This window comes from Cimex lectularius, unplaced genomic scaffold (assembly GCF_000648675.2).
Source record: "Cimex lectularius strain Harlan isolate CLEC.00 unplaced genomic scaffold, Clec_2.1 scaffold37, whole genome shotgun sequence".
NCBI classification, from domain to species: Eukaryota; Metazoa; Arthropoda; class Insecta; order Hemiptera; family Cimicidae; genus Cimex; species Cimex lectularius.
In genome coordinates this window covers 1,825,471-1,850,109 of record NW_019392682.1, presented here as the reverse complement: position 1 = coordinate 1,850,109, position 24,639 = coordinate 1,825,471, and the positions used below count along the sequence as shown (strand labels likewise).

Genomic DNA, 24,639 nt, shown 5'->3' with positions numbered 1-24,639 from the left:
GTGCCACGCGTAAAGGGATACCGAAAAGGTTGTCGAAATGCATCGGCCAAGTCTCCCACGCACTCCCCAGACAGAGGCGACAACTCTATCTCCCTGGGTGTAGGGGCTCCGCTAGCGTCGAAACCTCCGAATGCGCTTCGGCCGTGGTTTTGATTTTAGTGGAATCTCTAACCACCCCCTAGAGGAGACCATGCCTTCGGTAAAGGCAGCCTAGACTACCACCACCGAAAAACATCCGCCCCCGTTCGCCATTCCTCACACATTCGAGGGACTCCGTCAGCGTAGTCATAGCTCCTCGATGTCTATACGCTCTCGGCTATGCGATCCTTTCGATTCCCGCGAGGTAGGGAGGTAATTCACAGGTCATACGCAAGTACGGTTCACGGCCACGAATGAAACACATCCTCTTCACTAGGTACCTGCCAGGGGTCTCGGCCACTTCGAGTCCTTACCCATGCAGCTGGGCTTGAACTTGGAATGAAAATACGCTGCCCCGCAATTCAGATGCACCGTCCCCCGTCCGTATATAAAAATATTTTTAGACAGGATTTGGTACCATCCGAGGTCAGCTCGCAAGCCAACAACTCCGTTAACGCATCTCGAGGGAGTAGGTAGGCATAGTCTTGGCGTCCTCGCACGCTGTGCGCTTCCTTGGTCTTATCGTCCAAATGCATGCGGAGGATGCTTAAGGCGATCATGCGCGCCAGGAAACTCTTGCAGCTTGTGCTTAAGAGAGTGCGTCACGTTGTCAAGGCTGCAACATTACTTTGTGCCTGGAAACCCCCTAGAAACAAGGGTTGGGAAGGGTCTGCCGGAGTCTCCTAAGAGCACCCGCTGCACAGTCCCAGGATTTGGATTGAGAAAAAGGGGAAACTTTTCGAGATGCGCTTGCCCTCTCACACATCCATCCTACTCGTTCGATGTTACCACATTTTAATGGTATCCTAGCCATCTAACCACAACCAGGCATCCCCAATATCAAAGGGCACATTTGGTTCCCGCATATTACTCGGTCGTCCTTAAAAGGACCATTAGGATCTTTAACGTCCGCNTCTATGCAGACAGGATCTGGTGCACTGGCCCTCGTGTGACTCTGCTAAGGCACCCGACGCCCCTGCCGACCCTGAGGGCCGACATAAGACAGCTTGTGCTTTAGAGAGGTTGCCACGCCCTCTAGGCTACACCATTATTTTGTGCCCGGATACTCCCCTTGTAACCAAGGGTTAGGAGGGGTCACAGGATAGAATGAAGGAATTCGGATTGAGAAACAGGGCCGTGGAAGAGAACACGAGGTGAGCCGTTTCGGGGTCTCGAGTCTCAACCACATTATACCACCCGTTGTCGCCGTGGTTCCACATAGAGTGGGCCATGACGCCCAGGGAGGGTGAGGCGATATGGCCGTTCAAAAGCCGAACTAGTCGACCGTATCCCAGCCAGTCGCCTCGGGGGGTTGAATCCGAGTCCGCGGAAAATAAATTCCGCGTTCCCCGGCGACAGAACGGAAGCAGTCAAACAGTCGAATTCAGACAACGGGGACACCTGTCTTGGGCCCCGGTAAGAATTGCCTAGATACCTCCCGCCGCCGTTCGCCACCATCTAACAGAACGGGAGACAGCTGAACAGTCGAACCCAGATAACGTGAGTTACGCCTTTCGCCGCCCCGCCTGAAGTCCACTACAAGAGAATACCCTTCTTCTGCGGCATTCCTAATGAGATCCTCCAAGAAGCAACTCCCTGTCCAGCCTTTTATTGCTCTCTTCAAAGACATCAGTGACTACTCCTCTTCTGCGGTATCCCACTGAAATCCTCCAAAAGGCAACTCTCCGTCGATTTGTCACCGCAAGAGCATACCTTTCTTCTGCGGCATCTCTAGTAAGATCCTCCAAAGGGTGAACACCCGTCACAATAAGCCAGTTTCACAAACAACCGCCGAAGAACAATCGAACCCCTTCAGCGGCATCTCATAAGAGATCCTCCAAGGAACAACCGCCCCCGACAGCCTTGCATTTGCTACACCACCATCCATCGATACGAGAGGTTTGCGGAGAACTGTTTTTGTTCAGCCTCCTAGGAGACCTTAACAGTGGCGCCAGGAGTAGGCAAAAGTCCGCGGGAACGGGATAGGTTATGTGTTCCACGTCACCGTTCCCCATCCTCCTGTCGCACACATCACGCACGCCGGTGTGGATGGCCACCTCTCAAAGGGCATAGTATACAATACACTCCGATTAATACATCTACGTCTACAGCAGATCGGAATGCTGGGAAATCACCAAACTGAAGGTTCGTCACCCCGCCGACCTCACGAAAATATCTCAACAAAACAGTAAGGATAAACAGACCAGGATGATCGGCAATAACACATCACCCTGCAAATGTTAAGTGTTGGAGTCTTACTAAATATCGTTATTGCACGCTCAACTTTATGCATTATCCTAAATAATAAGTAGTAAGACTGCAATGTTTGAAGTAGATCTTTTGTTAAACAAAATTCTTTTTATATCTTTTAGGTAGAGTAGTTTAAAAAAACAGATGTGATACTTGTACACTGATTTGTTTAATTAATTTTAGATCTTTTATAATGCGAAAATTCATCTTGTTGATAACTTACATGGGATTTCAAACGTGCATATTTACTTTTTGTGATAGCCATGCACAAAAAAATTAATGATTTTTGTACAATAAGGAAATAATTATTTATTAATGAATATATATATGTATGGTATAATAATTAAGGGGAGCCTTGTTAAAATTTGGATTCAAAGAAAAAAATATTCAGAAATGTAATGTCGTCATATGATAAAATTATAGTTAGAAGAAAAATTAAAAAATGTTATAATGAAAATTCACGTATATTTAATTTTATTTTTCATACGAATCCGAATCACTAAATCTATTCTTAATGGTGTTGCTGTTGCAGAAAAAGAATATCCTTTCTTCGTATGCATAGAGCTCGACTCAGCTGTTGTATGCGGAGGGACGATCATTACCCCCAGTGTGGTCGTCACAGGAGCACATTGCGTCATACAGATGGATAAGGAGAAGACATTTATTCCCGTAGAAATAAATCGTCTGATGGTACTGGCCGGGACTGTGACACTTGATCAATCAGACCAGGGCTACCAAGAAAGCCAAGTGGACAATCTGATCATTCACGAAAAATTCAATCCGTTACATGGAATGTTAAATAACATCGCCATCTTGGACTTAACATACGATTTACTACTAGACGATTGGGTGAACGTAGCCCGTGAGCCAACTGAACTTAAAAACGACTGGAAACAATTAGTGAAAAACGGCACTGAGTGCACGGTTATGGGATTCGGGTATATATCAGTGAATAAGGATTTGCCAACGACTCTGATGAAGTCCCTTATTTCCATCTCTTGTCCCAAAGATTTTATCATCAGCGGATACACGTGTGCTGTGATGACTTCGCCGAAAAGCGGACTGTGCCTCGGCGACCTCGGAAGTCCGGTCGTGTGCTTGGGTTATGTCTACGGTTTTATCTCGCATTCTTACTTGTGCCAACAAGAAGTTTTGCCTGTATACATTCTCCTTTTTGAAAATTATTTGGATTTTCTTCCAATTTCGACTGATACTGCCTCAAAGATTTCCGGAGCTGTGGTATTCACCTTTTTTCTTATCCAACTTTCAGAAAAAACATCTTCTCTTTTCTACAGTATATTCTGATTTTCTTGGTTTTTCTGATTTTTCTTTTAAGCGTTGCTTTAAATACTTTAAATTTGAATTCCAAAAGTATGCTTTTAAATAATTAATAACAATATTGACAAATATATTCACGTATGATTTTTAGAACAAAATGACACCCTGATGACACATTGATGTCGTCACTTAGCCACTCTTTACCCAATACTGCACTTTTATTTCACTTCAGAAGAGCATTGATTGCTTTGACCGTACTAAAACTCGAACAGCGAGAATAAGCAGGCCAAAGAGAACAACATCGTTCAATATTTATGGAAGGATTCACGATCGTCGGCTAAATACGACGCTGCTCTACCACTTGAGCAATCGTGGCGACGAAGTTCATGGGTTCGACGCTGGCTTTTTTTTTATCTCAACCAATACCTTTCATAAAGATTAATTAATGGAAAAAGTTATTTGGTCAATCGGACCACGAAATCTAATGGATCGTTCAATATGTTGAGGTACACAACGTGTATTTTCTATCTCGCTGGCTTTGTCTGTCGAACCTACTAACGGATGCCTTTTGGAATATTTCACAATTAAATATAGGTATATCGCAATTTTGAAAATTTCAGAATAATATTACCTATTTATTTTATTTATATAGAATTTGAATTAGGTCTTTAATTTTTAAATTTATTCTTGAAACAGATCAAAAATAGGACAACGCTGTTATGAATGCTTGGGTATTTTTTCACGTATGGAGCGTCAAGAAGTTAAATTGGGATGAACCTCAGATTTGCCCAAAACATAAATAAGCTTGTCAGATTTGCGCCTTCAAAAACCGAAGGCTTTATTCTTCTTCGGAGACGTTTAACGATTTAGCTGATGTGATGGAAGTAGGTCAAACTCTTGACATGCGGCATTTTAGAGGCTCTTTAAAAGAACATCAATCGAGTGGGCATGATTGGTGAAGTTGCATGTAGTTCGCGGTCGGTGACTGTGACCGATGATTTTTGACCATTTGCCTTAATTCAGCGCTCGATGTTAACGCATATTTTTCGAGAAACGATTACGATGACAGTTCGTCAGCACAATTTGTGGTTGAAGGAAATTTGCAAAGATTGCTAGAATAAATTACATAAAGAAGAATGGGCATTTTTATGGGATCGTAAATTCATTTGAGCAGAACCCCAGGGACATATCTATTCAATATGCCACTAGTAATTTAATTCATATAGCACAGGATATATACAAAAGCATCAATTAGAGTACAGATATGCTTTTTGACAGTCAGACAACATTAATCAAATCTTATAAAATATGCTGCAAGTTAGTTGGAAGTGTCCTACAATTCGATATCTGAGTAAAGACTAGTGGACCATGTGGTACCAAGGTTTGCGGGAAATGAAATAGCTGATAAATTAGCAAAAGATGAACCAACACTCACTCTAAAGAATCTCACACAATGCTAAATATCAGAGAGACTGTATAAAAAGTATAGCTATCTCAAACCAGAAGTGTTAGCATCTCTGGAATTGAAGATGATCCTGGCCTTGATCGGCCCATTTAACAACTTAATTATGTCAATCTGTGGAGATATTTAAGATTGTTTTGCCCTGATGATGACCTTAAAATAGGTCGAAAGCATGGCAGTAACAACTGAATTTGCTTTATCACCAAGACCATCCGTGATCTGGAATATCTAGAAAAAAGAACCAACATCACTCACTCATAAGAACACACAGGGCAAAATATAAGATCTAACATTAAAAAAAAGCTACTGAAATTGAGGACTATTCACAACCATATCCATATTATGTGAAAAGATATTAGTGAAGTAAAAATCTGTACACCATTAAAAAAGCAGGGACGATTAACACTTGTGACAAATAATACTTTGTTTCGGTAAAGACGGTTTGAGGAAAACGAAATATCTAAATAAAAAAACTAGGACTCTCATCGGAATGTCACACAAGGAAAAATATCACCTCTGTGACAATAAAAATGCACATTCAGCAAAATGAGAAAACAGACAGAAACCTGCTCATTGCATCAAAAACTGGCAGATACATGGGAGCATGTGCTATGTGACTGAGAAGATTAGTAAAGTTTAAAAAAATCAGCAGTGACATCAAAGAAATTCATCTAATTCCTAAAGGACGGTGCACCTTCTTTGGTTTGGACATAGAAAAGGACATTTTCCACCAATAGATGTGTTAAGGTTGTAATTGATGGGACGAAAAATCAGGGAAAATCTTTTGTGATCATATTGACCGTTCATCAACGTGTCTTTCTAAAACGCTAATCATCCTGATGGATAATCGAGGACAGAGGTTTAAACGCGTAAAATCTCGTTCGTTCCATTCTGAACGTTTCCGCTCCTGATAAAGTCTCTACCCTATTATTGTATTTTCCATTCGATTGTATCGGTGAGAGGGTGAGAGTGTGTTGACCCGTTGTTTGTGTAAGGTTGGTGTGTTACGAAAGGAACTGTGAGAACGGCGAGCAATACTGACCCCTCTTTGAGTTTTGTCTTTTATGTAAGTTCGGCTGGTTTAATGGCTTTTTTGGACAACGTTAATGTAAAACTTCATCTAAAAATAAGAAAATTAATGAAGACAAACATATATTTGAAGTTTAGCGAAAATATATATATATTATTTTTTTTAAACTCCAAGCTTTTGTTTACAGTTCCTAAAACTTTATACCGGTGAATTTGAACCATCCTAAACGAAATGGTAATTATATCCTACCTAGGAGGATCTCCCACCATGATGCATAAACCAACGAGATGTTCTACTTCCTTTCCGCAGGTTAGAACTTGTCGATAATCTGCTGGAAATAATGTCGAAGGAAGGATTTGAATAGATGCGCTTGTTTAGTGAATAACTGGTGTGTGAAGAAAAGTTAAACAACCCTTAAAACAGTCGATCTATTAAACCGCTTTGAGTAAACCGAAATAAAATGTACCAATCGGACCCAAATCAGCATTAAAAAACAATAAGTAGGTTTTAAAAGATTTGTGTGATTATAGTAATATAACCTTGATCCACATCCAAAAGAAAAAATTTCTACAGCAACATATCACAAAATTGGACGTAATCCATTATATATTTATGATAGTAAGAGAGCAAGGCAATATTGTAGGAGGAAATAAGAGAAAGTGGAATATTAAGATTCTTCCTAGGTACATATATTCAGTCAAAAATTAAAATTCATGATAGAGCGATCTGGGTAATAGGAATAGTAATTGAGTCAATATCTTCTGAGTGCATGGAAGGAGAGTATTGCCTGCTTTAAACCTTGTCTTAAATTAAATCTGTAACAACTTTAAAGTTATTTTCGAAAAGTTGTTGAGAAGGATAACCACCTAAGATCTTCATGATTACAACGTGTTGATGAGAGCAAAACCTTTTGCGCGATCCAATGATCGATTATGAAACAAGTTTGGTTGTGTCCTCATTGTTTTGGACTGTCAGACTGTTAGTTCAGTGGTTGGTTTGTTTGGTTAGTTTTTAATCAACCGTGTGATTTTATGATTAAAAAAGGAACAAAACAAACCTCCTGCGTCTAACACAGATCAAACTCGTAGAAATGGAAGAGTGTCTCACCCGGCCTAAAACCCTGAAGTGATTGATCACCCTGATCCAATTTGACAGTAAGTTTCCTTTTTTTTAAAAGACTGAAAAGCTCAAGAAAGTGAAGTTGGAATAAAAGTTTATTTTCAAGAAAAAATAAAGAATTATAATAATAATTTTCCCCGAGTGATAACGCTGTAGTTTGGTCGTTTCCGATCTTTTGACGGCTTATCTTCGTTATTTTAGACTGTCAGACCCGTCACGGCTTCTCGTCATTTTCATTGGTTGATCAGTGAATCTTCTTATAAGTCACTACGCCACTTTTCTCCTTACTTTGTTCTTCCAGATATAGTAAGGAACATAAGGAAGCTGCGTAACCCGAAGAGATGGAATGGTGTCTCACCCTGCTTCTAACCGTAACTTTGAGCCAATCTCACAACACTTTTTTCTAATACGACTCTGAAAAGCGCAAGAATGTCAAATTAGAATAAAATTTTCTTTTCAAGAAAAAAAAAGATTTCTCCCTGAGAGGGGTGATAAAGCTTTAGTTTTGTCGTTTCCTATCATTTCGAAAGCTTATCCTCGTTGTTTTGGGCGTACTGCTTCTCGTCATTTTCATTGGTTGATCTGTGAAATTATAAGTCAATCCGCCACATTTTATAAACGCCAAGTAAACAGTTTTGGGCCCAAGACCAAACCACTAGAACAGAAATTCGCAGAAAAGGGAGTGTTAAAGGTTTTCAGCTTGTTCCAGACTTCTTGCCCGTTGATTCTTGTCAGCTGGATAAAAAAGGATTAAATAGTACTGTCCTTACATTGTTCTTCCAAATAAAGTAAGAAACGAAACAAAGCTCCTGCATTTGGCTGCGACAATCTCGCAAGAATGGAAGGGTGCCTCACCCTGCTTTAAACCGTTGAGCCAATTGAACCATTATTCTTTTTTTTTAATATAACACTGAAAATTACAAGGATTTGAGATTAGAATAGGATGAGTTTCTTTTCAAGAACCACACAAGAAAATAATAAAAGTACTTACTAGACAATTGTCAGACGCGTCAGACCCCGTGACAACTTTTTTTAACACACCTTATCAAAAGGGTGTATATTTCATTTAATTAAATGCCGAATGAAATCAACCACCTTGTAATTCGTATAATAGAGAACCAGTGGGACGTCACCGCGAAATTGGCTCTGCTCCTTTGGACAAGTAGGCGATAACGGAGCCTGGAAAGGACCGGTGAACTCAAGAAACACCACTAAACTCGATATGTGCTCACCTATTAAGTCGCTTTCTTATGATCTAACAGTTCATACACCCTGAAATTTTAATGTAATACACGAACGAAACTAATCACGGGGTAAAACACTGCCCTATTAATATCAGATTAATTTATCACGTAAATTTAGTTTATTCAAAGGTCACTAAGGCAATTTTAACAATCCCAAAGAATATGAACTTCCAACGTCTTGTTGAATTGTCTTCGAATCCACACGATAATCGACTTTCTACCCTCTAGGGACGGCCATTAACTCAATTTCCTTCTCCGGGGCCGTTCAATCACACGTGATTCGACAAAACTAAACAATTCGAATGCCGTTTTCTCTCGAGTTGAACTGACTTGATCAATTTTAAAACTCTAAATCGGAAATGGAAACAATTCGAGAAAGTGGTGTGCTGAACATGGACGCCGTTCTCTACTGATTATCAAATCCGTTCACACGTTGATCAAATCTAATGCCTAATTCGGTAAAATCCTTTCTCTTGTTTTTCGCTTTATTTGAGATAAAATGGACTTGAATACATATGAAACGAGTTGCTAGTTTAATTAATACCAGTCAGCATTAAAGTGAGATTATGAGGACCATTATAATAAATAATAAAAAAAAAGGAACTAATGTAATTTCTTATTTCAATTAATTAATCTTTTTATGTAAGGTATTGGTTGAAATGAAAAAGTTAGTGTCAATACGCCACTTGCGCTATGGTGGCTTCGAGCCCAAGTGATTAGAGCAGCGGCGTATTTAGCCGAAGGTCGTGGGTTCGAATCTCGCTCGTGGCAGAAATTTTTCATCTCAACCAAAAACCTTAGATGAAAATAATAATTAAAAAATTAAACCATTAAACATAAATGGATTAATATCTAAAAATAATATTTTGTGGATTCACGGTTTTTTCTTACAACTTCCTAAATAAACTCCAATTTACCTTTAATTTTGGAACAATTAAAGTTTGAAAATATCGTTTTAATGTTTATTTAACCGAGTATTTATCGTAAATAAAATTACAAAATTATTTATTTTCTAATTAATTATTCTTTTCATCTAAGGTTTTTGGTTGACATGAAAAATTAGTGTCACTTCAGCTATTGTCACGATAGTTCAAGTGGTTAGAGCAGCGGCGTACTGAGCTGAAGGTCGTGGGTTCGAATCCAGCTCGTGACACTAACTTTTTCATTTCAAGCAATACATTACATTAAAAGATTAATTAATTGAAAGAAGTTATTTGGCCTATCAGGCCACGAAATATAATGGATGTAATTTCTTATAGTTAGGTAAACGGAACTAGTTTAAACTGGCGGTCAGTTCTTAACGACGGAAATGGCAAAGCAGGGTTTACATGTATTTACCATTTTTATTTGAATTGGTAAATCCATATGGTCGTTTACACATGGCTAACCTTCGGAATAGGTCAAAACCGCCGGGGATAAGGATAAGCATTAGGCCGAAGGGAGTTATTGCCGGAGTGTGGGAACTCTTAAAGCGAATATGGGTCAGTAGTGCCGGGGGTCGTTAAACCTTCGGCCTTCCCTTCGACTCTCTTCGTTACAAACTCGTCGGAAAATGTCATACATGATGATCATCCTGGATTTTGTAAACAGGAGCATTTGTTTATCCTCTCGCTCGCTCTATATGTTTATCGCTCTTTCGATCTTTCCTCTTTGCCCTTCTTTCTTACCATTTCCTTCAGACGATTCCGTTTCTTTTTTTCTCTCTTTAACTTGCAACCATCTTATGCACAGTGACAAATCAATGATTACCTGAGCATGAAGATTGACGTTTTTTCCCCTTCTTTTTCTGTAGCGCATTGTACACCGAAACCAGGGAAATGACAAGAGTCACTATTTATCAGAATGCAAAAGCACTTTTGCAATTTTTTAGTTTTAAAAGCTAGTATTTTCTATTCTGTTTATGTAGTTATTTTAATCACTTTTTTCATTTTAATATTTTTGGATTTCTTCTTTTGTTCACAATGTTCTGAAGAATTTTAACTAGAATCCCTTTGCACAATAATTTAAAAGCTAAGTAAAACGTAAAATTATAAAAAAATTTCATTTTTTTATCCAGTGAATTCAGGTGTAGTAAGCATGCTTTTTCTGAAAAGTCAAGCTGAAGCTCTAAATCTTCTTAACAAATAAATACATACATCTTTAATTTTTTTGGGGGGGAGTAAATAAAATAAACAGAAAAGAAAATATTTCATACTCAGGAAATAGTTTATATTTTCTGAAATGTCAATCTGAAATGTACTCAGTAAAACTTTTTACCCTTTATTCTCGCTAATTTTTATTTTCAGGATTATACACATTGCTAACAAATTGACGAGAAAAACCCCCTTTAAGGTATTGCAAAATCACTTTTTCAGGATTTGTCCATTAAGCCAAAAAAAAAATGTTTGCATTTATTTATTCTATATTTTTTATTTTTTATTTTTTTTAATCATCCAAGAATAATCTCAATTTACTGTAGTTTTTCTCCCTTTTGTTTGTTCCTTTTTCGGTTCGGTACAAATTTCAACCAAGTGACTAGAAAAAGAAAACATTTAAAATGACGTAAAGCCAGTTTTTCAGGATTTTTCCTTTGGGCCAGAAAAAAATGTCATTTCTTGTTTTGGTATACCGTATAAAGCTCAATTTACTGATGTTTTCTCTCCCTTTTGTTCTTTCTTTTCTAGAACAACAAAGTATAAAAATGCCCACGAAGTGACTGGAAAACATATTTAAAATGACGTAAAGTCATTTTTTCAGGATTTTTTATTATCATTTTTTTTTCCCGTATTAATTTACTGACGTTTTCTCTCCCTTTATTTTTTTTCTTTTCCGCATCAGTATTGTACAGAAATGACTAAATGACTAAAAAACTATTTACAATAATCTAACATCACTATTCCAAGATTTTTTCCTTTTGGTCCACAAAAATGTTTGCATTTTTTTTATATATACCAGATCAAGCTCAATTTATTGAATTTTTTCTTCCTTCATTTTTTCTAGTACAGGATTGTACACAATTGCGAACGAAGTGGCAGACTTGGGGAAAAAACATTTAAAACGTAATCACTTTTACAGGATTTTTCCTTTGGGCCAGAAGAAAAATGCGAACATTTCTTTTTTCGCTACCCTTATCAAGCGCAATTTATTCACGTTTTTCTCTTTTTATTTCTTCCGTTGTATATTTATTATATATTCATATATTTATACAATGGAAATTAATTTTCTGACCTACTATCAACAATAACAGTAATATGCTGCTATTTGTGGTTGGTGTGAGAGAAAAAAGTAAAATATGCTTTTTAAATTATGATAAATAGTCGTTTTATTTTATATGAGAAGTTTGGTGTATAACCTTGTAAAAACTCCACTGGAAAGCATGGCCGATTTGACATTTGAATTTCGAAAAATTATAATTCCAGCTTATGAACTTTTACCCAGATTGCAACAAATTCTTTGTAATCATAACACCTATCAATCTGTTGTTTTGAGAAAAAAAGTGTTCATTTTAAAAAAATATTCTACGTTATAGCTAGATATACAAAAAAACTAAGATTACAAGCTTTTAATTAGTATAAATATAGTAGTACAAATCAAACAATTCCACCTATATGGGTGTCGAGGACGAGGGTCAAAACCACGTTACAATACTTTTTCAAAATTAATCTCAAATAAAATTCCAAGGACTATGACTGGATTTGAACCAAGAACCGCTATTGTGCCAAATACGAGTCGACCACCTGGTCCCCTCACATCAACATTTATAATGTACCCTAAATCCTGTGAAATTCCAAAGATACTTCTTAGCTTATTTTTAATAATTAATTAGGTCTGTGAAAATTATTGAGTATTCGTTTACAGCAGGTCTGATCTGAGATTTTTCTGTTTGCTAATAACCTCGACGACATACTCCACCGGGAAGTGTTTACTTCATCGTTGTACATAACATCGTAAATCTAAACTCGTATTTTTTTAAGGAAATGGCTTTCCTTACTGGTAAAATTAATCAAGCAGATTGGCTAAGTGAATGGCACGCCTGAGAAAGGTTCTTGACCGATTTTTCTATTTTGACGTTGACCCTTTCACTCGTTTCTATGTTTTGTACTAACAGACAGAATTCAACAAAAACTATAATGCTGAATCGTTATTTTTTCGACAAAAAAGGGTCTAGGATAAACAAATCGTGTTCATATATATCCAACTGCTATCTAAAAACTAATATTTTCTACCACAAATGGAACGGTTGTAAGCTCCTTTCACCGAAAAAAAAATCGTGAGTCAAATACAGGAAATGTTTATCCACTTCACCCATGCAAATAATAAATAAACATTTTAAAAAGTTAGGCAAATCCTTCCTTCCGGCCACTTTCTCAAAGTTCGAATGGAAAAAATTAGAGCGAAATTATAGCACTTCAATATTTATAAACCGGCTGATCGGCAATAAATTCTTCGATTCGGCTTAGATTCAATCTTAACAGCGTTTTGATCAAATTTGACCATCTCTGGCCCGCTTGTTCAAGTTCTAGATCTAAAATCGGACACGTTTCGACGCAACATTCGAAGGAGAAATTAAACATTTCAGTTAAGACCTAAATATTTTTAAAGGTTAATTAAACCATTAATCTTTCATGCTGATTTTTCTTTTTTTTCTCGTTGATTTATTATTTCATCTGTCGGAAAAGAATTGAATCAGAACTCCGGGTGTATCTATGCAAAATAACCGCAACCATAAATTTTAAGACTCACTTTCTGTGCTTTGATGTAGTCTGCATGACAAAATTGAACGGGTGAAATCACCAAAAAATGCACGAAAAACATGACATTTCGAAAGATGTATGTTTATTTGAAAACTAGGCCTGTAAGTAATAGGGTACGAATGCCTCCTTCGGGCGGATTGGCCCTCTAACGGTCTGTAACAGTACAACATCACTGCAGTGTGGCCTCTGCAATTTCTGGAGAATGCTGGACCTAACGGCCTCCCGGCCGCAATTGTATTCTTTTACTGGTTTATTTTAATTCCGTAGACCGGCCGCAAGATGACAAGACTCTTTGTGTACGTTCACGGTGGCTATTACTGCCGGAAAAACGAGGCTTTGCAATTATACGATAATTGTCGGGAAACTTTCTCTGATTGGGAATTATCTAGAAAGAGTCGAAGCATCCTCTGGTTTTCTACACTTTCCGATGATTAACCTCAATTAAACAACATGTTAATTTTTCTTTTCTGGCCAATCCCTACCTATTGATGATGTGAACGTTCTACCAAAAGGTCACGGTTCGCCAAATACAAACATACCAAGTGCTGATCAATTGAAATTCTAATAATGCTGACATCTTAATCCAATAAAAACATCCAACATGGAAGATTCTTACATAATATATATGTACAATGTATCTAGTAAAAAATAAAAAATAAATTTTATTTATCTTAATGTTTGATAAATTATAATTCACTTAAGTTAAAACACAGTTTATTACTAAAGATGGCAAAAGATAGGCAGACCAAACACGATCAGAAATAACCAAATTACAACAAAAATATAGCAATTTTTACCAGCCTATCATCAGTTTTGGTATGTCAAACTTTTCGCTATATTTGGTGGTTGGGCGGTGGGTTATTTAGTCAACCAAATCCTTTTATAAGTACGCTCACTGTAGGTGAAAAATATATAGACCAAAACTGCGCTTTTTGCGTGCCTATCCCCACGGTTTCGATACGTCAGACATTTCGCTTCTTTGGGCGGTGTGTTATTTAGTCAACCGTGGCCTTTTGCAAGTACGCTCAATATAGGTGAAAAGTCTACACGTCTAAAAAACCAAAACAGCTAGGATAGGTAGACCAAAATGATCAGAAACGACCAAAACACAACAAAATTGTTGCGCTTTTTCCATGCCTATCCTCACGGTTTTGGTACGTCAGGCTTTTCACTATCTTTACTGGTTGGGCAGTGTGTTATTTCCTTTTATAAGGACCAAGTCCAAAAGTAAAAAAAAAAAAAAAAATAGATAGTCGAAAATGATGAGAAACGACCAAATTTCACAATAAATTTGTACGAAACGACCCCACAGGCCTAAAGAAGAAATCTAACAGTAACAAATAATGAAACAAAGGCAATGAAAAAGTTAAAAATTATTTCTGTAGGCCAAAAGTACAAACATTTGATAAATTAAATCGTCGAATTATCTATTTTAAAAAAGCATTTCATTTTGGAACATAATAAATACATCAATTTCTTTGGAATTTAATAACGACTTTTGATTTTTCAGGTTGTGGACTGTTGAGAGGCCGCGAGGGAACGGTTCGACATATCAAGCAGTGCGGAGGGCCTGCAGAGAACGGGGTTGCCTTTATGAAGACAACGAGTTCCCACCGCTTCCTCGGTCTTTGTATAGGCACAAAAAACCGCACCTGCATCCTATCATTTGGATGAGACCTCACGTAAGCACTGCTTTCTCTTCGGTGTTGTTTTTCACAAGAAAATATTATCGGCTTTTGCAAATTCTCGCCGGTTTCACTGGGTACGTTGCCGTTTGGAATGGAAGCTTGTCTGGCTGGTCCGGGGGTATCGGGCTATAATGACAAATGACGATAAACGACCTTTGAACTTATGCCAAAATATATTTTTCAAGATCCACTTCTTATTGAACTTTGGCTAAAATCAACTGAATTTTGTTCGTAATACCTTTATTTTAAAAAGAAATGTAAAATCAAAACAAAAAGCGTCTCATTCCAAAAGCAGCCAGGGATTTTTTAAGGTTTTTGGGGCTTGAATAAGGATTTTAAAACTCCTTTCCTCCACTACGACCTATTTTCGTCCCCAATAAATTAAAATCATATCTTGAAAAGTACACTATTTTCTATAAGTCTAAGCATTTCCTTGGTGCCTCTTCGTGCACCTCTTTTGGTCCACTTACCAAAGTGGCTGTTCAGTAACTAGGAATGCTTCACAAAAGACATGTGCCGATGTCTCTGATTCTTCCTGACAGATTCGGCACTTTTCTGTTTCTGCTTTCCTATCTTCTTTAGATGGTAGTTAAATAACAGTGGCCGGTATAAAGCCCTATAATTTTCCTCAAATGCTGCCTGCTGAAATAGAGGAGTTTCTTTGTCTTTCTTTTTGAGATATTTATAAATCTCTTAGCTTGTCTTATACCTGATCTTTTGTACAGAGCTTGAGTTTTTCTCTCTCAAGCCATTTTTCTAGATCCAACTTAAGCATATAAAACCAGTCCATCTAGTTGCGGTTCTGGTCCTATGAGTGAGAGGGCTGCCTCTTTTTTGGTTAGTTTGTCACTCTGTTCATTTCCTTCTATACCTCCATGCCCCACTTTAAAGTAATTTTGGGTTTTGCTAGAGTCATTAGGCAATTTAGGCACTCTTAGAGAAGTTTGGAATTGAAAAAGTTCGCTTTCAGGACCTTTATAGCTGCCTGGCTGTTTGAAAGTATATAAATCTATGCACCTTTCTTATTTTTCTTTAACTACTGTGCACTGAATTGTATTGTATGGACAACATAGCCAGCCGACAGATAAGTCCTTTCCCCAAACTTGACTTTCAAATCATACAGGTACTGAGTGAACATGGAAAAAATAGAGCTTATCGGAACAGGTTTAACACCGTACCTGAACCCTACTGCCTCTGTGACAGACGTTCACCACAAACTTGGGAACACATAATATTTCACTATCCTAACTTCAAGCAGCAGAGATTTGTTCTACTTCGCTCCTGCGTCCTGCTGAACATCTGGCTAATTTCCAACCTAACAACATTTGTGCAAAATAAAGACCTATGTAAAGAGCTAATACATTATCTAAGAAATATTGAATTTCAAAACTTATGAACTTTTTCAAACTAAACATTTAAAATTAAATGAAAAACTGTATTTTATACAAAAGATATAAATGTAAATGTACACTTCTAACCATAAACAAAAATTTACTATTCATTATAAATTTAACATTATTATACAAATAAAACAAAATGATTAAATAATTAACATTGTTCTGCATGAGATATACATGTGATATTAAAATGGAGCATGTAAGTATGCATCAATAAACTCACTGTTACTCTCGCTAGAAAAAAAAAATTGTACACCTTGACCCACTCATACTTAAATATTTAAATATTTCCTTACATACTGTATAACTAGTGGAGGGTGAATTAGGTAGTCAATATTCCGCTACACATTCATGCTAATAAATACATTCAATCTCAAAACGAGTGTATATATCAAACACTATATACAATACAACAGCCCTGTGACCTCCAAAAATTGGAACAGAGGTCCAAAATACTCTCCACTGTGCCAAAACACATTTCCAAAATTGGGCGGCATTCCTACTGGCTCTCTACATGGAGCCAAGAAATGACACGTTACTAGGATACATTATGTTTCTACACATACCAGACACATATGTGTCGGGTGAGGAGGTTCCTCTTCTACAATTCAGATCAGAATGTGCTCTTCATAATTAGCTTATCTTCTGATCTGACCTGCTGTCCTGCCATTTCCTTTTAATCATATTTGTATTGCTTTTTTTTTACTTTGAGGGCTGAATTGCAGTGGCCAGAAGATTGTTTAATATACAAGAAGATGTGTATATAAACAGTGTGTATTGGGCTCCAAAAAAGAGTAATATTTATCTAAAATTCATTTTATTTGAATTACAATGAACATTGTCCAAGAATTTTTAGAGATTTTTTTTATTATTTGTAAACCTGGTCTATATATCAGTAACATTTGCGGGCTTTGGCTCAAAATTGTTCATATGGCATGTTCTCACATGGCCTATTCCTTATCAGATGAGAATGATTCATCTTTTATGATTTAGATATTAAATATTTTTGTAAAAGCTTGGGGTTACTCTCTCAAACTCATCCTTGATAATCCCCCATTTTTACTTGAAAAGTTGGACTATAAAATTTGCAATAAACAAATTATTTCTGAATTTCCCACAGAAAATTTAACTTTTTCTAATTAAACTAAATCTATAAATTACTAAATAATAATATCTTAATAAATATTAATACATAAAGAATGAAAATAATACTGCCTTAGTCTGAAATAGTNATATATATACATGTACAACTAATATTATAGTTATATTTATAAACTACTTTGCACATTATTATAAATATCGTTTAATCGATATTTTCAAAAACTCATTGCTTCTTAAATGGAAGTTGGTTTATGACAATTATTCCTAGCTTTAAGGGGATAAAGAAAATAACTTTCAAAGGAATTTCAATAGCCTATTCTCTTTGATTAACAGTAAGAGGATTAAACTCATTTCTACAATGAGAAAGAGCCCAACTCTGCTTTCATTTTGTACTGGCAGTATTTTGTTATTTGGCTTTTCCTGTTGGCTATTACCATTTCAATTCACCAGAATATTGTAAAATATTTACCCTCATTGCCAAATAACCATTATTATTTTGTGGTATTTTTGTTTTTAAAAAATGATTGAGTTAATTAAAATAATTTATTCTTTAGTATTTCTTGGATTTTAATTTTTCCCTTCTGTTTTAGGAGATGTGCCAGCGGCCTAGATTTTACTCAGAAGGTAGCCGAAGCGATATCGAAAGTGGTGAACTTGGTGATTCTTGGTTCATCGGCGCTGTTTCTTCCCTTACTCTCACCCCGAGATTCCTCGACCGAATCGTCCCACCAGACCAAAGTTTTGACACTACATCAAATTATTGTGGACTTTTCCGGTAAGACAGAGGAAACTAATGACAATATTACATTATTCTAATTTAAAATTATTTGCATATTTCAGGTTTAGGTTTTGGCACTTTGGAGAGTGGAAAGAAGTTCTAATTGATGACAGACTCCCAACTTTCAAGGGACGACTGGTATACTCCCACTCGACCAATCCAACTGAATTTTGGGTCGCATTACTAGAGAAAGCTTATGCCAAGTAACTTTTTTATATTATTATTTATTACTTATTTTCTTCTCTTTTTGTATATTGTTTTAATTTTGATTATTCTAACTGTAGATTATACGGATGTTATGAGAACCTCAGCAGTGGTGGTAGTACTACAAGAGCACTGCAAGATCTGACAGGAGGGATTGTACAAAGTTTTGGACTGACTAATCAAGATAGGTACCTAACATACCAAGTCTTGAATAGTGCTGTACCACGATCTAGTCTTCTTATTGCAAGCATCAATCCAGTAAGTTATGAATCTCGTGATAAAGAGAACAATGCAAATTTATCGTAATTTATTTATTTTAGGAGAAAGAGAACAAAAGACAGTTGAGACTGAGAAATGGACTCATGACCCAAACAGCTTACAGCGTCACAGGGCTTGCAAGGGTGAGAGGCCATGCCGGTGAGACACCACTTGTGAGACTGAGGAACCCATGGGGAAAAGGAGAATGGACTGGCCCTTGGTCTGAAAGATCATGGGAATGGGATGCACTATCAGAACGGGACAAAGAACTGCTCAGTGTCCGGGTTCGAAATGACGGCGAGTTCTGGTGAGAAATAAATTTAAACTTATTTTGATGCATTTATTCATAAAAACATTTTATTATTCCAGGATGTCTTTTGAGGACTTTGCAAGACATTTCACCCATCTGGATCTAGTTCATATTGGTCCGGATGACTGGATGGTGGAACCAGCTTTACAAACAAAACAGCCATGGAGGGCTGTTCTAGCAAGACGAAGATGGAGGAGTGGTCACAACGCTGGTGGAGGACCAAACTTTACAGGTACTATGAACATTAGAATAAAACGTAAAGGCTTTATTTTTGACAATTCGTTTAGCCTTGGCAAGCTATTTCTAGGTATTGTGAGAGTTCTCCATTTGGTCTGCGAAGTGACAAGCCTGTAATTTGGTTCTTACTGTTCATTTTGGTCTGCCTATCCTCACTGGGTTTTGTTGGTTTGTTCATTGTTGGATCATCAAACCCCAGTATGCATAGGCAGATCAAAATTATCGATAATGACCGAATTACATATTCTACATACATTGGTCAGGAACAAGGATTAAACAGAGAAAAATAGATAAAGTCTATTTATCTTCTCTTTTTTTTGGGGGGGGGGGATTAGCACATTTTGAATTCCTACAAAAAGTCAACAAAATAATAATTACAAAGTATGCAAAAAAAAATTGCATCTAATAATTCAACATTGGAATGATTTTTTTCAGAAACAACAGCAATGAACCCCCAATTTCACATCATGATACCACGTACTACATCGAACAAATGCCATGTTGTCGTTTCGGTAACTCAGTACTATGAAACACAGCCAGAAGCTAAGAAGAAAAAACATCTCTATGCCATAGGTTTCGCAGTTTATGAAATCCCTCCGTCCATGTCGAGGTTGACTCCACAGTTTGTCGTTGAACAGGTAAAACTAGTGAGAAAATTTTTCAATTTTGTTTTTACAACATAAATTAATACAAACACAAACCCGCAGAAACCCTTGGACGTTACAAATCATTCTGTAGCAAGAGAAGTGGTGACATTTTTCACTCTGCCTCCCGGCGATTATATTATAGTCCCTCAAACCAACATTCCGAACTGTGATGGGAAATTTCTTCTGAGGATTTTAACAGACGAACAAAGTAACATTTGGTATGAAAGTTCAACTTCTACATATATTCTTGATACTTGCTTTTGTCTTACTAATAAAAATGTTCATTTCAGGGAAGTAAACGAAGATAATATGGTTTTTAGGAATATTTCTGCTGAATTTTTAGAAGATGCATTAGTGTTGGTAATTATTTTATTTTTAAATATCATACTTATTGCATAAGTAAATAAATTCCAAGTGCGTAAATAAACATTGTAACATAATTTTCAGCCTGATGGAAAATCACTAGTGACAAAATTACTTCTTAAGTATCCTCCTGAGGTTGATGTAAACCAGTTGCATAAAATACTAAAGTCACATTGGAAAGGTTGTATTATTTTTTAATTAAAAAAATAATAATTTAATTAAAATTGGTCATTTATAATTGCAGCTTATCTTCTGGAAAAGCCTTCTATAGAACTGTGCAAAAGCTTAATTATGTTAAGGGATGTAAACATCAGCGGAAGAATCAACTTACTCGATATTCCCATACTCATGCACATGCTTCAGTTTTGGAGGGTATGAATTATAAAGAAAATTTAATATGCATCTCTTTATTAATTTACCTTAATAACAGATAGCATTTGAGAAATTTGACAAAGGCAACCACGCAAGCAAAACTTCCAGTTACAATCTAAGAGCACTACTCTGGGAAGCCGGAAGCACAGTGAGCAATAAAGTCTTGGAATGCCTTGTCCTTAGGTTTGCTAAAAACACTATACTCTCAGCTGAATGTTTTGTAATGGCGATGGTCAGACTTCATCTAGCACATGGTACAAACTTTTACTTTTGCTATGATAGCTCCTCCAATACTATTTATTTCTTTTATTCTTATTTCCAGAGAGGTATCATAGTTTAGACACAAAAATGAAAGGGAATCCTATTTCTTTAGAAGAGGTACAATATTTTATTTAATGTAAAACATAATGAAATCAGCTTTTATTAATTAAGTTTCAACACAATATTTTTTAATGTTTCAGATGATTCTAATGACTATTTATTCATAATAAAACAGGGATATTGACCTAAACGAAGGGACATAGAAAGAAACCAAAGAAAGAAATTCAGATCGTTTAACACTATGAATTGCCATGTACCATTAAATTAAGTTAAAAAATATATTGTACATAATATACATATATATAAATATATTCGAGACTATAAATACAGATTTTTATATTATTATGTCTATTCTTTATATTTGATCTGCATGTACCAGTTGCTAGAGATACCTTCAGTAAAAAACTCTTAATTTTTGTTGAACCGCACACGGCCACTACTGGGTCTGTCTTCACTCATGGGTTTTTTGTTTGAGTTATACATTCATAATGAATTCACCCACCAGTGAAGACAGATTATGATACGTTTAATAAATTTTCTTTATTTAATATTTGTTAGCTTTTTTGCGAGAAAACTCTGAATTCTAAAACTCTATTCTGATTAATCCATTATATTTAGTGGTCTGATTGACAAAATTACTTCTTTCATTATTTGGAAATCGTGAGATGTGTTCTGGTGTGATGTAAGTTCAGAAAAATATTTTCTTTATTGTGCCAACATTTCGATCTTTATTGAGATCATCTTCAGGGCCTGGGATTTACAAACATTGTTTATATTTAACAAATACATGTAGAATGTGGAAAAAAGTGAATTTATACAATGCAAAAAAATTTGATGAAATTGAATATAAAATTTTTTTTTGTATAAATTCACTTTTATTTATATCATATATATAAAATCATTTATACAATGCAAAAAAAATTGATGAAATTGAATATAAAAAATATTTTTTTGCATTGTATAAATTAACTTTTTTCCACATCCTACATGTATTTGTTAAATTTAAACAATGTTTGTAAATCCCAGGCCCTGAAGATGATCTCAATAAAGATCAAAACATTGGCACTATAAAGAAAATGTTTTTCTGAAACCTACATCACACCAGACCGCATCTCATGATTTCTGATTAATTATCAATTAACTGTCACTAATCACCACACATTACTTCTTTCAATTAATTAATCTTTTTATGTAAGGTCTTGGTTGAAATGAAAAAGCTAGTGTCACGAGTGGGATTCGAACCCACAACCTAATGGTACCCCTATAAATTATAATCTGGTTTGAGCACATCTGTTTCAGTCTGTTTTGCTTAATTAGTACAATATTAGCCTTCAATTCAGAAACACTGCGGTCCACTCAGCAAGTAATTGCTAGATTGGATAAAGAAGGAAAATCATTTTGTGAAATATGAAATGTACTTAATAGGCGAGCCTTGACGATTCCTTTCATCAGCTCCCAATATTAGCTCAGTTATGCTGAAAATAGACTGTGTTTAGGCAGGCCAGAAAAATTAAGCACCACACAAAAGTGAGCCATTCTCAAATAAATGCTTTGCTAAAGTGCATTTAAGTAAGCCTGATGAGTAAGTAAACCTCAAGAGACTTATTTTCACAGACAATAGGCAGGAGGAAAAAGTGCGAAATAAACCAGGGAAACACACCAAGCTTGTTTGTTGCTGCATGGGCTATAGAGGAGTTGGCAATTTACACATAATCGATGGGATCATGGACCAAAACGTCTACATCAATATTCTCCAACAGAATTTAAAGGAAAGCACTAGTAAATTAAGTATACAAACTTGATCATTTCCAGCACGGCAATGTGACCCCAACACAATGCACGCAAAACTCAAGAATGGCTGGCTACTATATGTGCCTAGGTAGCTCTGGACACCAAGAGGTTCTTTGATCAGACTCTACTGAAATGGTTATAGACATATTTTGGAAAAATCTATGTGATGAACACATCCAAATTAGGAGACTGTAGTGGCCAAGTGGTGAGGGTGTCCAACTCGTATTTGCCACACAAGAAGATATGGGTGCGAATCCCGGCATGGCCCATGGCTTTAATTAAAAAGTAAAATGTTTTATCCCCTGCCCACATTAGAAGAATAAACATTAAGCCCTCCTGTATGGCTGTAATTAGATAACATCAGCATTAGCAACTAAATTTGCTTTCTTCTTCAAGACCATACCTTGAGGCTTGATCCAGTGTTGGTAAATAATTACATTAGGCAGGCTCTAGACGATCAATTATATTGCACAATATTTTTGACCTTAGACATTAAGCCCTCCTATATGATAATAATTACTTCACACAGGACCTACATGATCAATTATATTGCACAATATTTTTGACCTTAGACATTAAGCCCACCTATATGATAGTAATTACTTTACACAGGACCTAGATGAGCCATTATATTACACAATATTTTTGACCTTAGACATTAAGCCCTCCTATATGATAGTAATTACTTTACACAGGACCTAGATGAGCAATTATATTGCACAATATTTTTGACCTTAGACATGAAGCCCTCCTATATAATAGTAATTAATTTACGCAGGACCTAGATGATCAATTACATTGCACAATATTACGAATTGCACAATATTTTCACCTTAGACATTAAGCCCTTCTATATGATAGTAATTACTTTAGGCAGGACCTATTGGATCAATTTTAGGTAGGTAACACTTTATTTACAACAAAAAAAGAACATTACACATGAACATTTATAAAGTTTTAATTGGCATGGATGATTATCTGTCTACCAGTAGTTGGCTATGCATATTATTTCAGACATGCAAAATTGGGCACTAAATAATATGAAGAAAACCGAATTCGAATAAAGCAATTACAACTTGTTACTGAACTCATAACTATATTGCCAGGCATGACGTGCATAGAGTGCAAGGCCTTGCGATTTTTCAACACCTATGTAGTTTAAGAGATCAAGCTGAATAAAGATGACCTGGAAAGCACTCAAGGCCTGAGATACAAGATTCGGAATTCTGACAATATGGGACGCAGGGCAACAAAATGAATGATCAATTATATTGCACAATATTATGAATTGATGGTAGTGGCTGTGCCGGGCGTCGCGGGGGCTGCTGGCCTAGAGGGGGTCTACTGCTCCGGGCAGTACTTTGGTGACTGCCAGTGCTCTGGGTTGTGTTTCTACCCCTGACTGGTGAAGGATGTGAATGGCATGGCACACATGCACATTCTTCGAAAACAGTCAGCCACAGTTTAGTTTATAAAACAAACAAAAATAAGAAAAAAGGAGAAAATGCTGGCTTTCATGGGGGTGCAGTGCTGGGGGCAGATGGGTTCCCCCGTTCCGCGGTTCGCACACATGGTTTATGGCTATAAAGCCAATACAAAAAAAAATACTAAAACACATGACCAATTTATAGGATGGTAAAGAGGAAATTAAAACAAAAAAAATCTATTGTATGTATAATTTATGTCCATCAAAAAACAAAAACAAAAAGCCTTCAATATAACTAAAATCAAACATTAGAACTAGACTTAATGAATTTTTATTATAAGAAAATTGACAATCCAGAAACTAACAAAAAGGAATTAATAATACATTTTAATAACAGTTTATATAATAAAAACTATTGTTTGTACAACCTTAAAAAGGCACCTATTATCTACGTAACATGAGGTAAAAACATATTATCATTAATAAGAAGAT

At 36.2% G+C, this 24,639-nt stretch overlaps 2 protein-coding genes across 4 annotated transcripts in view; both read left to right on the top strand.

The window, feature by feature from the left end:
• LOC106665535 (calpain-9-like) overlaps positions 1-21,145 on the top strand; it is a 113,606-nt gene extending 92,461 nt beyond the window's left edge. For all 3 annotated transcript variants that reach the window (XM_014392013.2, XM_014392012.2, XM_014392011.2), the window contains 14 exons: positions 14,765-14,936; positions 18,031-18,215; positions 18,281-18,421; positions 18,503-18,680; positions 18,743-18,987; positions 19,050-19,222; positions 19,663-19,865; positions 19,935-20,092; positions 20,165-20,234; positions 20,322-20,418; positions 20,482-20,609; positions 20,668-20,863; positions 20,932-20,987; positions 21,071-21,145. In XM_014392013.2, coding sequence (XP_014247499.1) covers positions 14,765-14,936; positions 18,031-18,215; positions 18,281-18,421; positions 18,503-18,680; positions 18,743-18,987; positions 19,050-19,222; positions 19,663-19,865; positions 19,935-20,092; positions 20,165-20,234; positions 20,322-20,418; positions 20,482-20,609; positions 20,668-20,863; positions 20,932-20,987; positions 21,071-21,097 — 2,029 coding nt within the window. In that variant the 3' untranslated portion in view covers positions 21,098-21,145. The remainder of the gene's footprint in view (positions 1-14,764; positions 14,937-18,030; positions 18,216-18,280; positions 18,422-18,502; positions 18,681-18,742; positions 18,988-19,049; positions 19,223-19,662; positions 19,866-19,934; positions 20,093-20,164; positions 20,235-20,321; positions 20,419-20,481; positions 20,610-20,667; positions 20,864-20,931; positions 20,988-21,070) is intronic.
• Positions 2,798-3,705, top strand: LOC106665536 (neutrophil elastase-like). Its single transcript, XM_014392014.1, has one exon. It carries the CDS (start codon positions 2,839-2,841, stop codon positions 3,691-3,693), a length of 855 nt encoding a protein of 284 aa, XP_014247500.1. The 5' UTR covers positions 2,798-2,838; the 3' UTR covers positions 3,694-3,705.
• Positions 21,146-24,639: the final 3,494 nt, after the last annotated feature.

Excerpts from the sequence above, each read along its gene's own strand:
- LOC106665536 (XM_014392014.1), top strand. The coding sequence starts at position 2,839 with ATGAAAATTCACGTATATTTAATTTTATTTTTCATACGAATCCGAATC.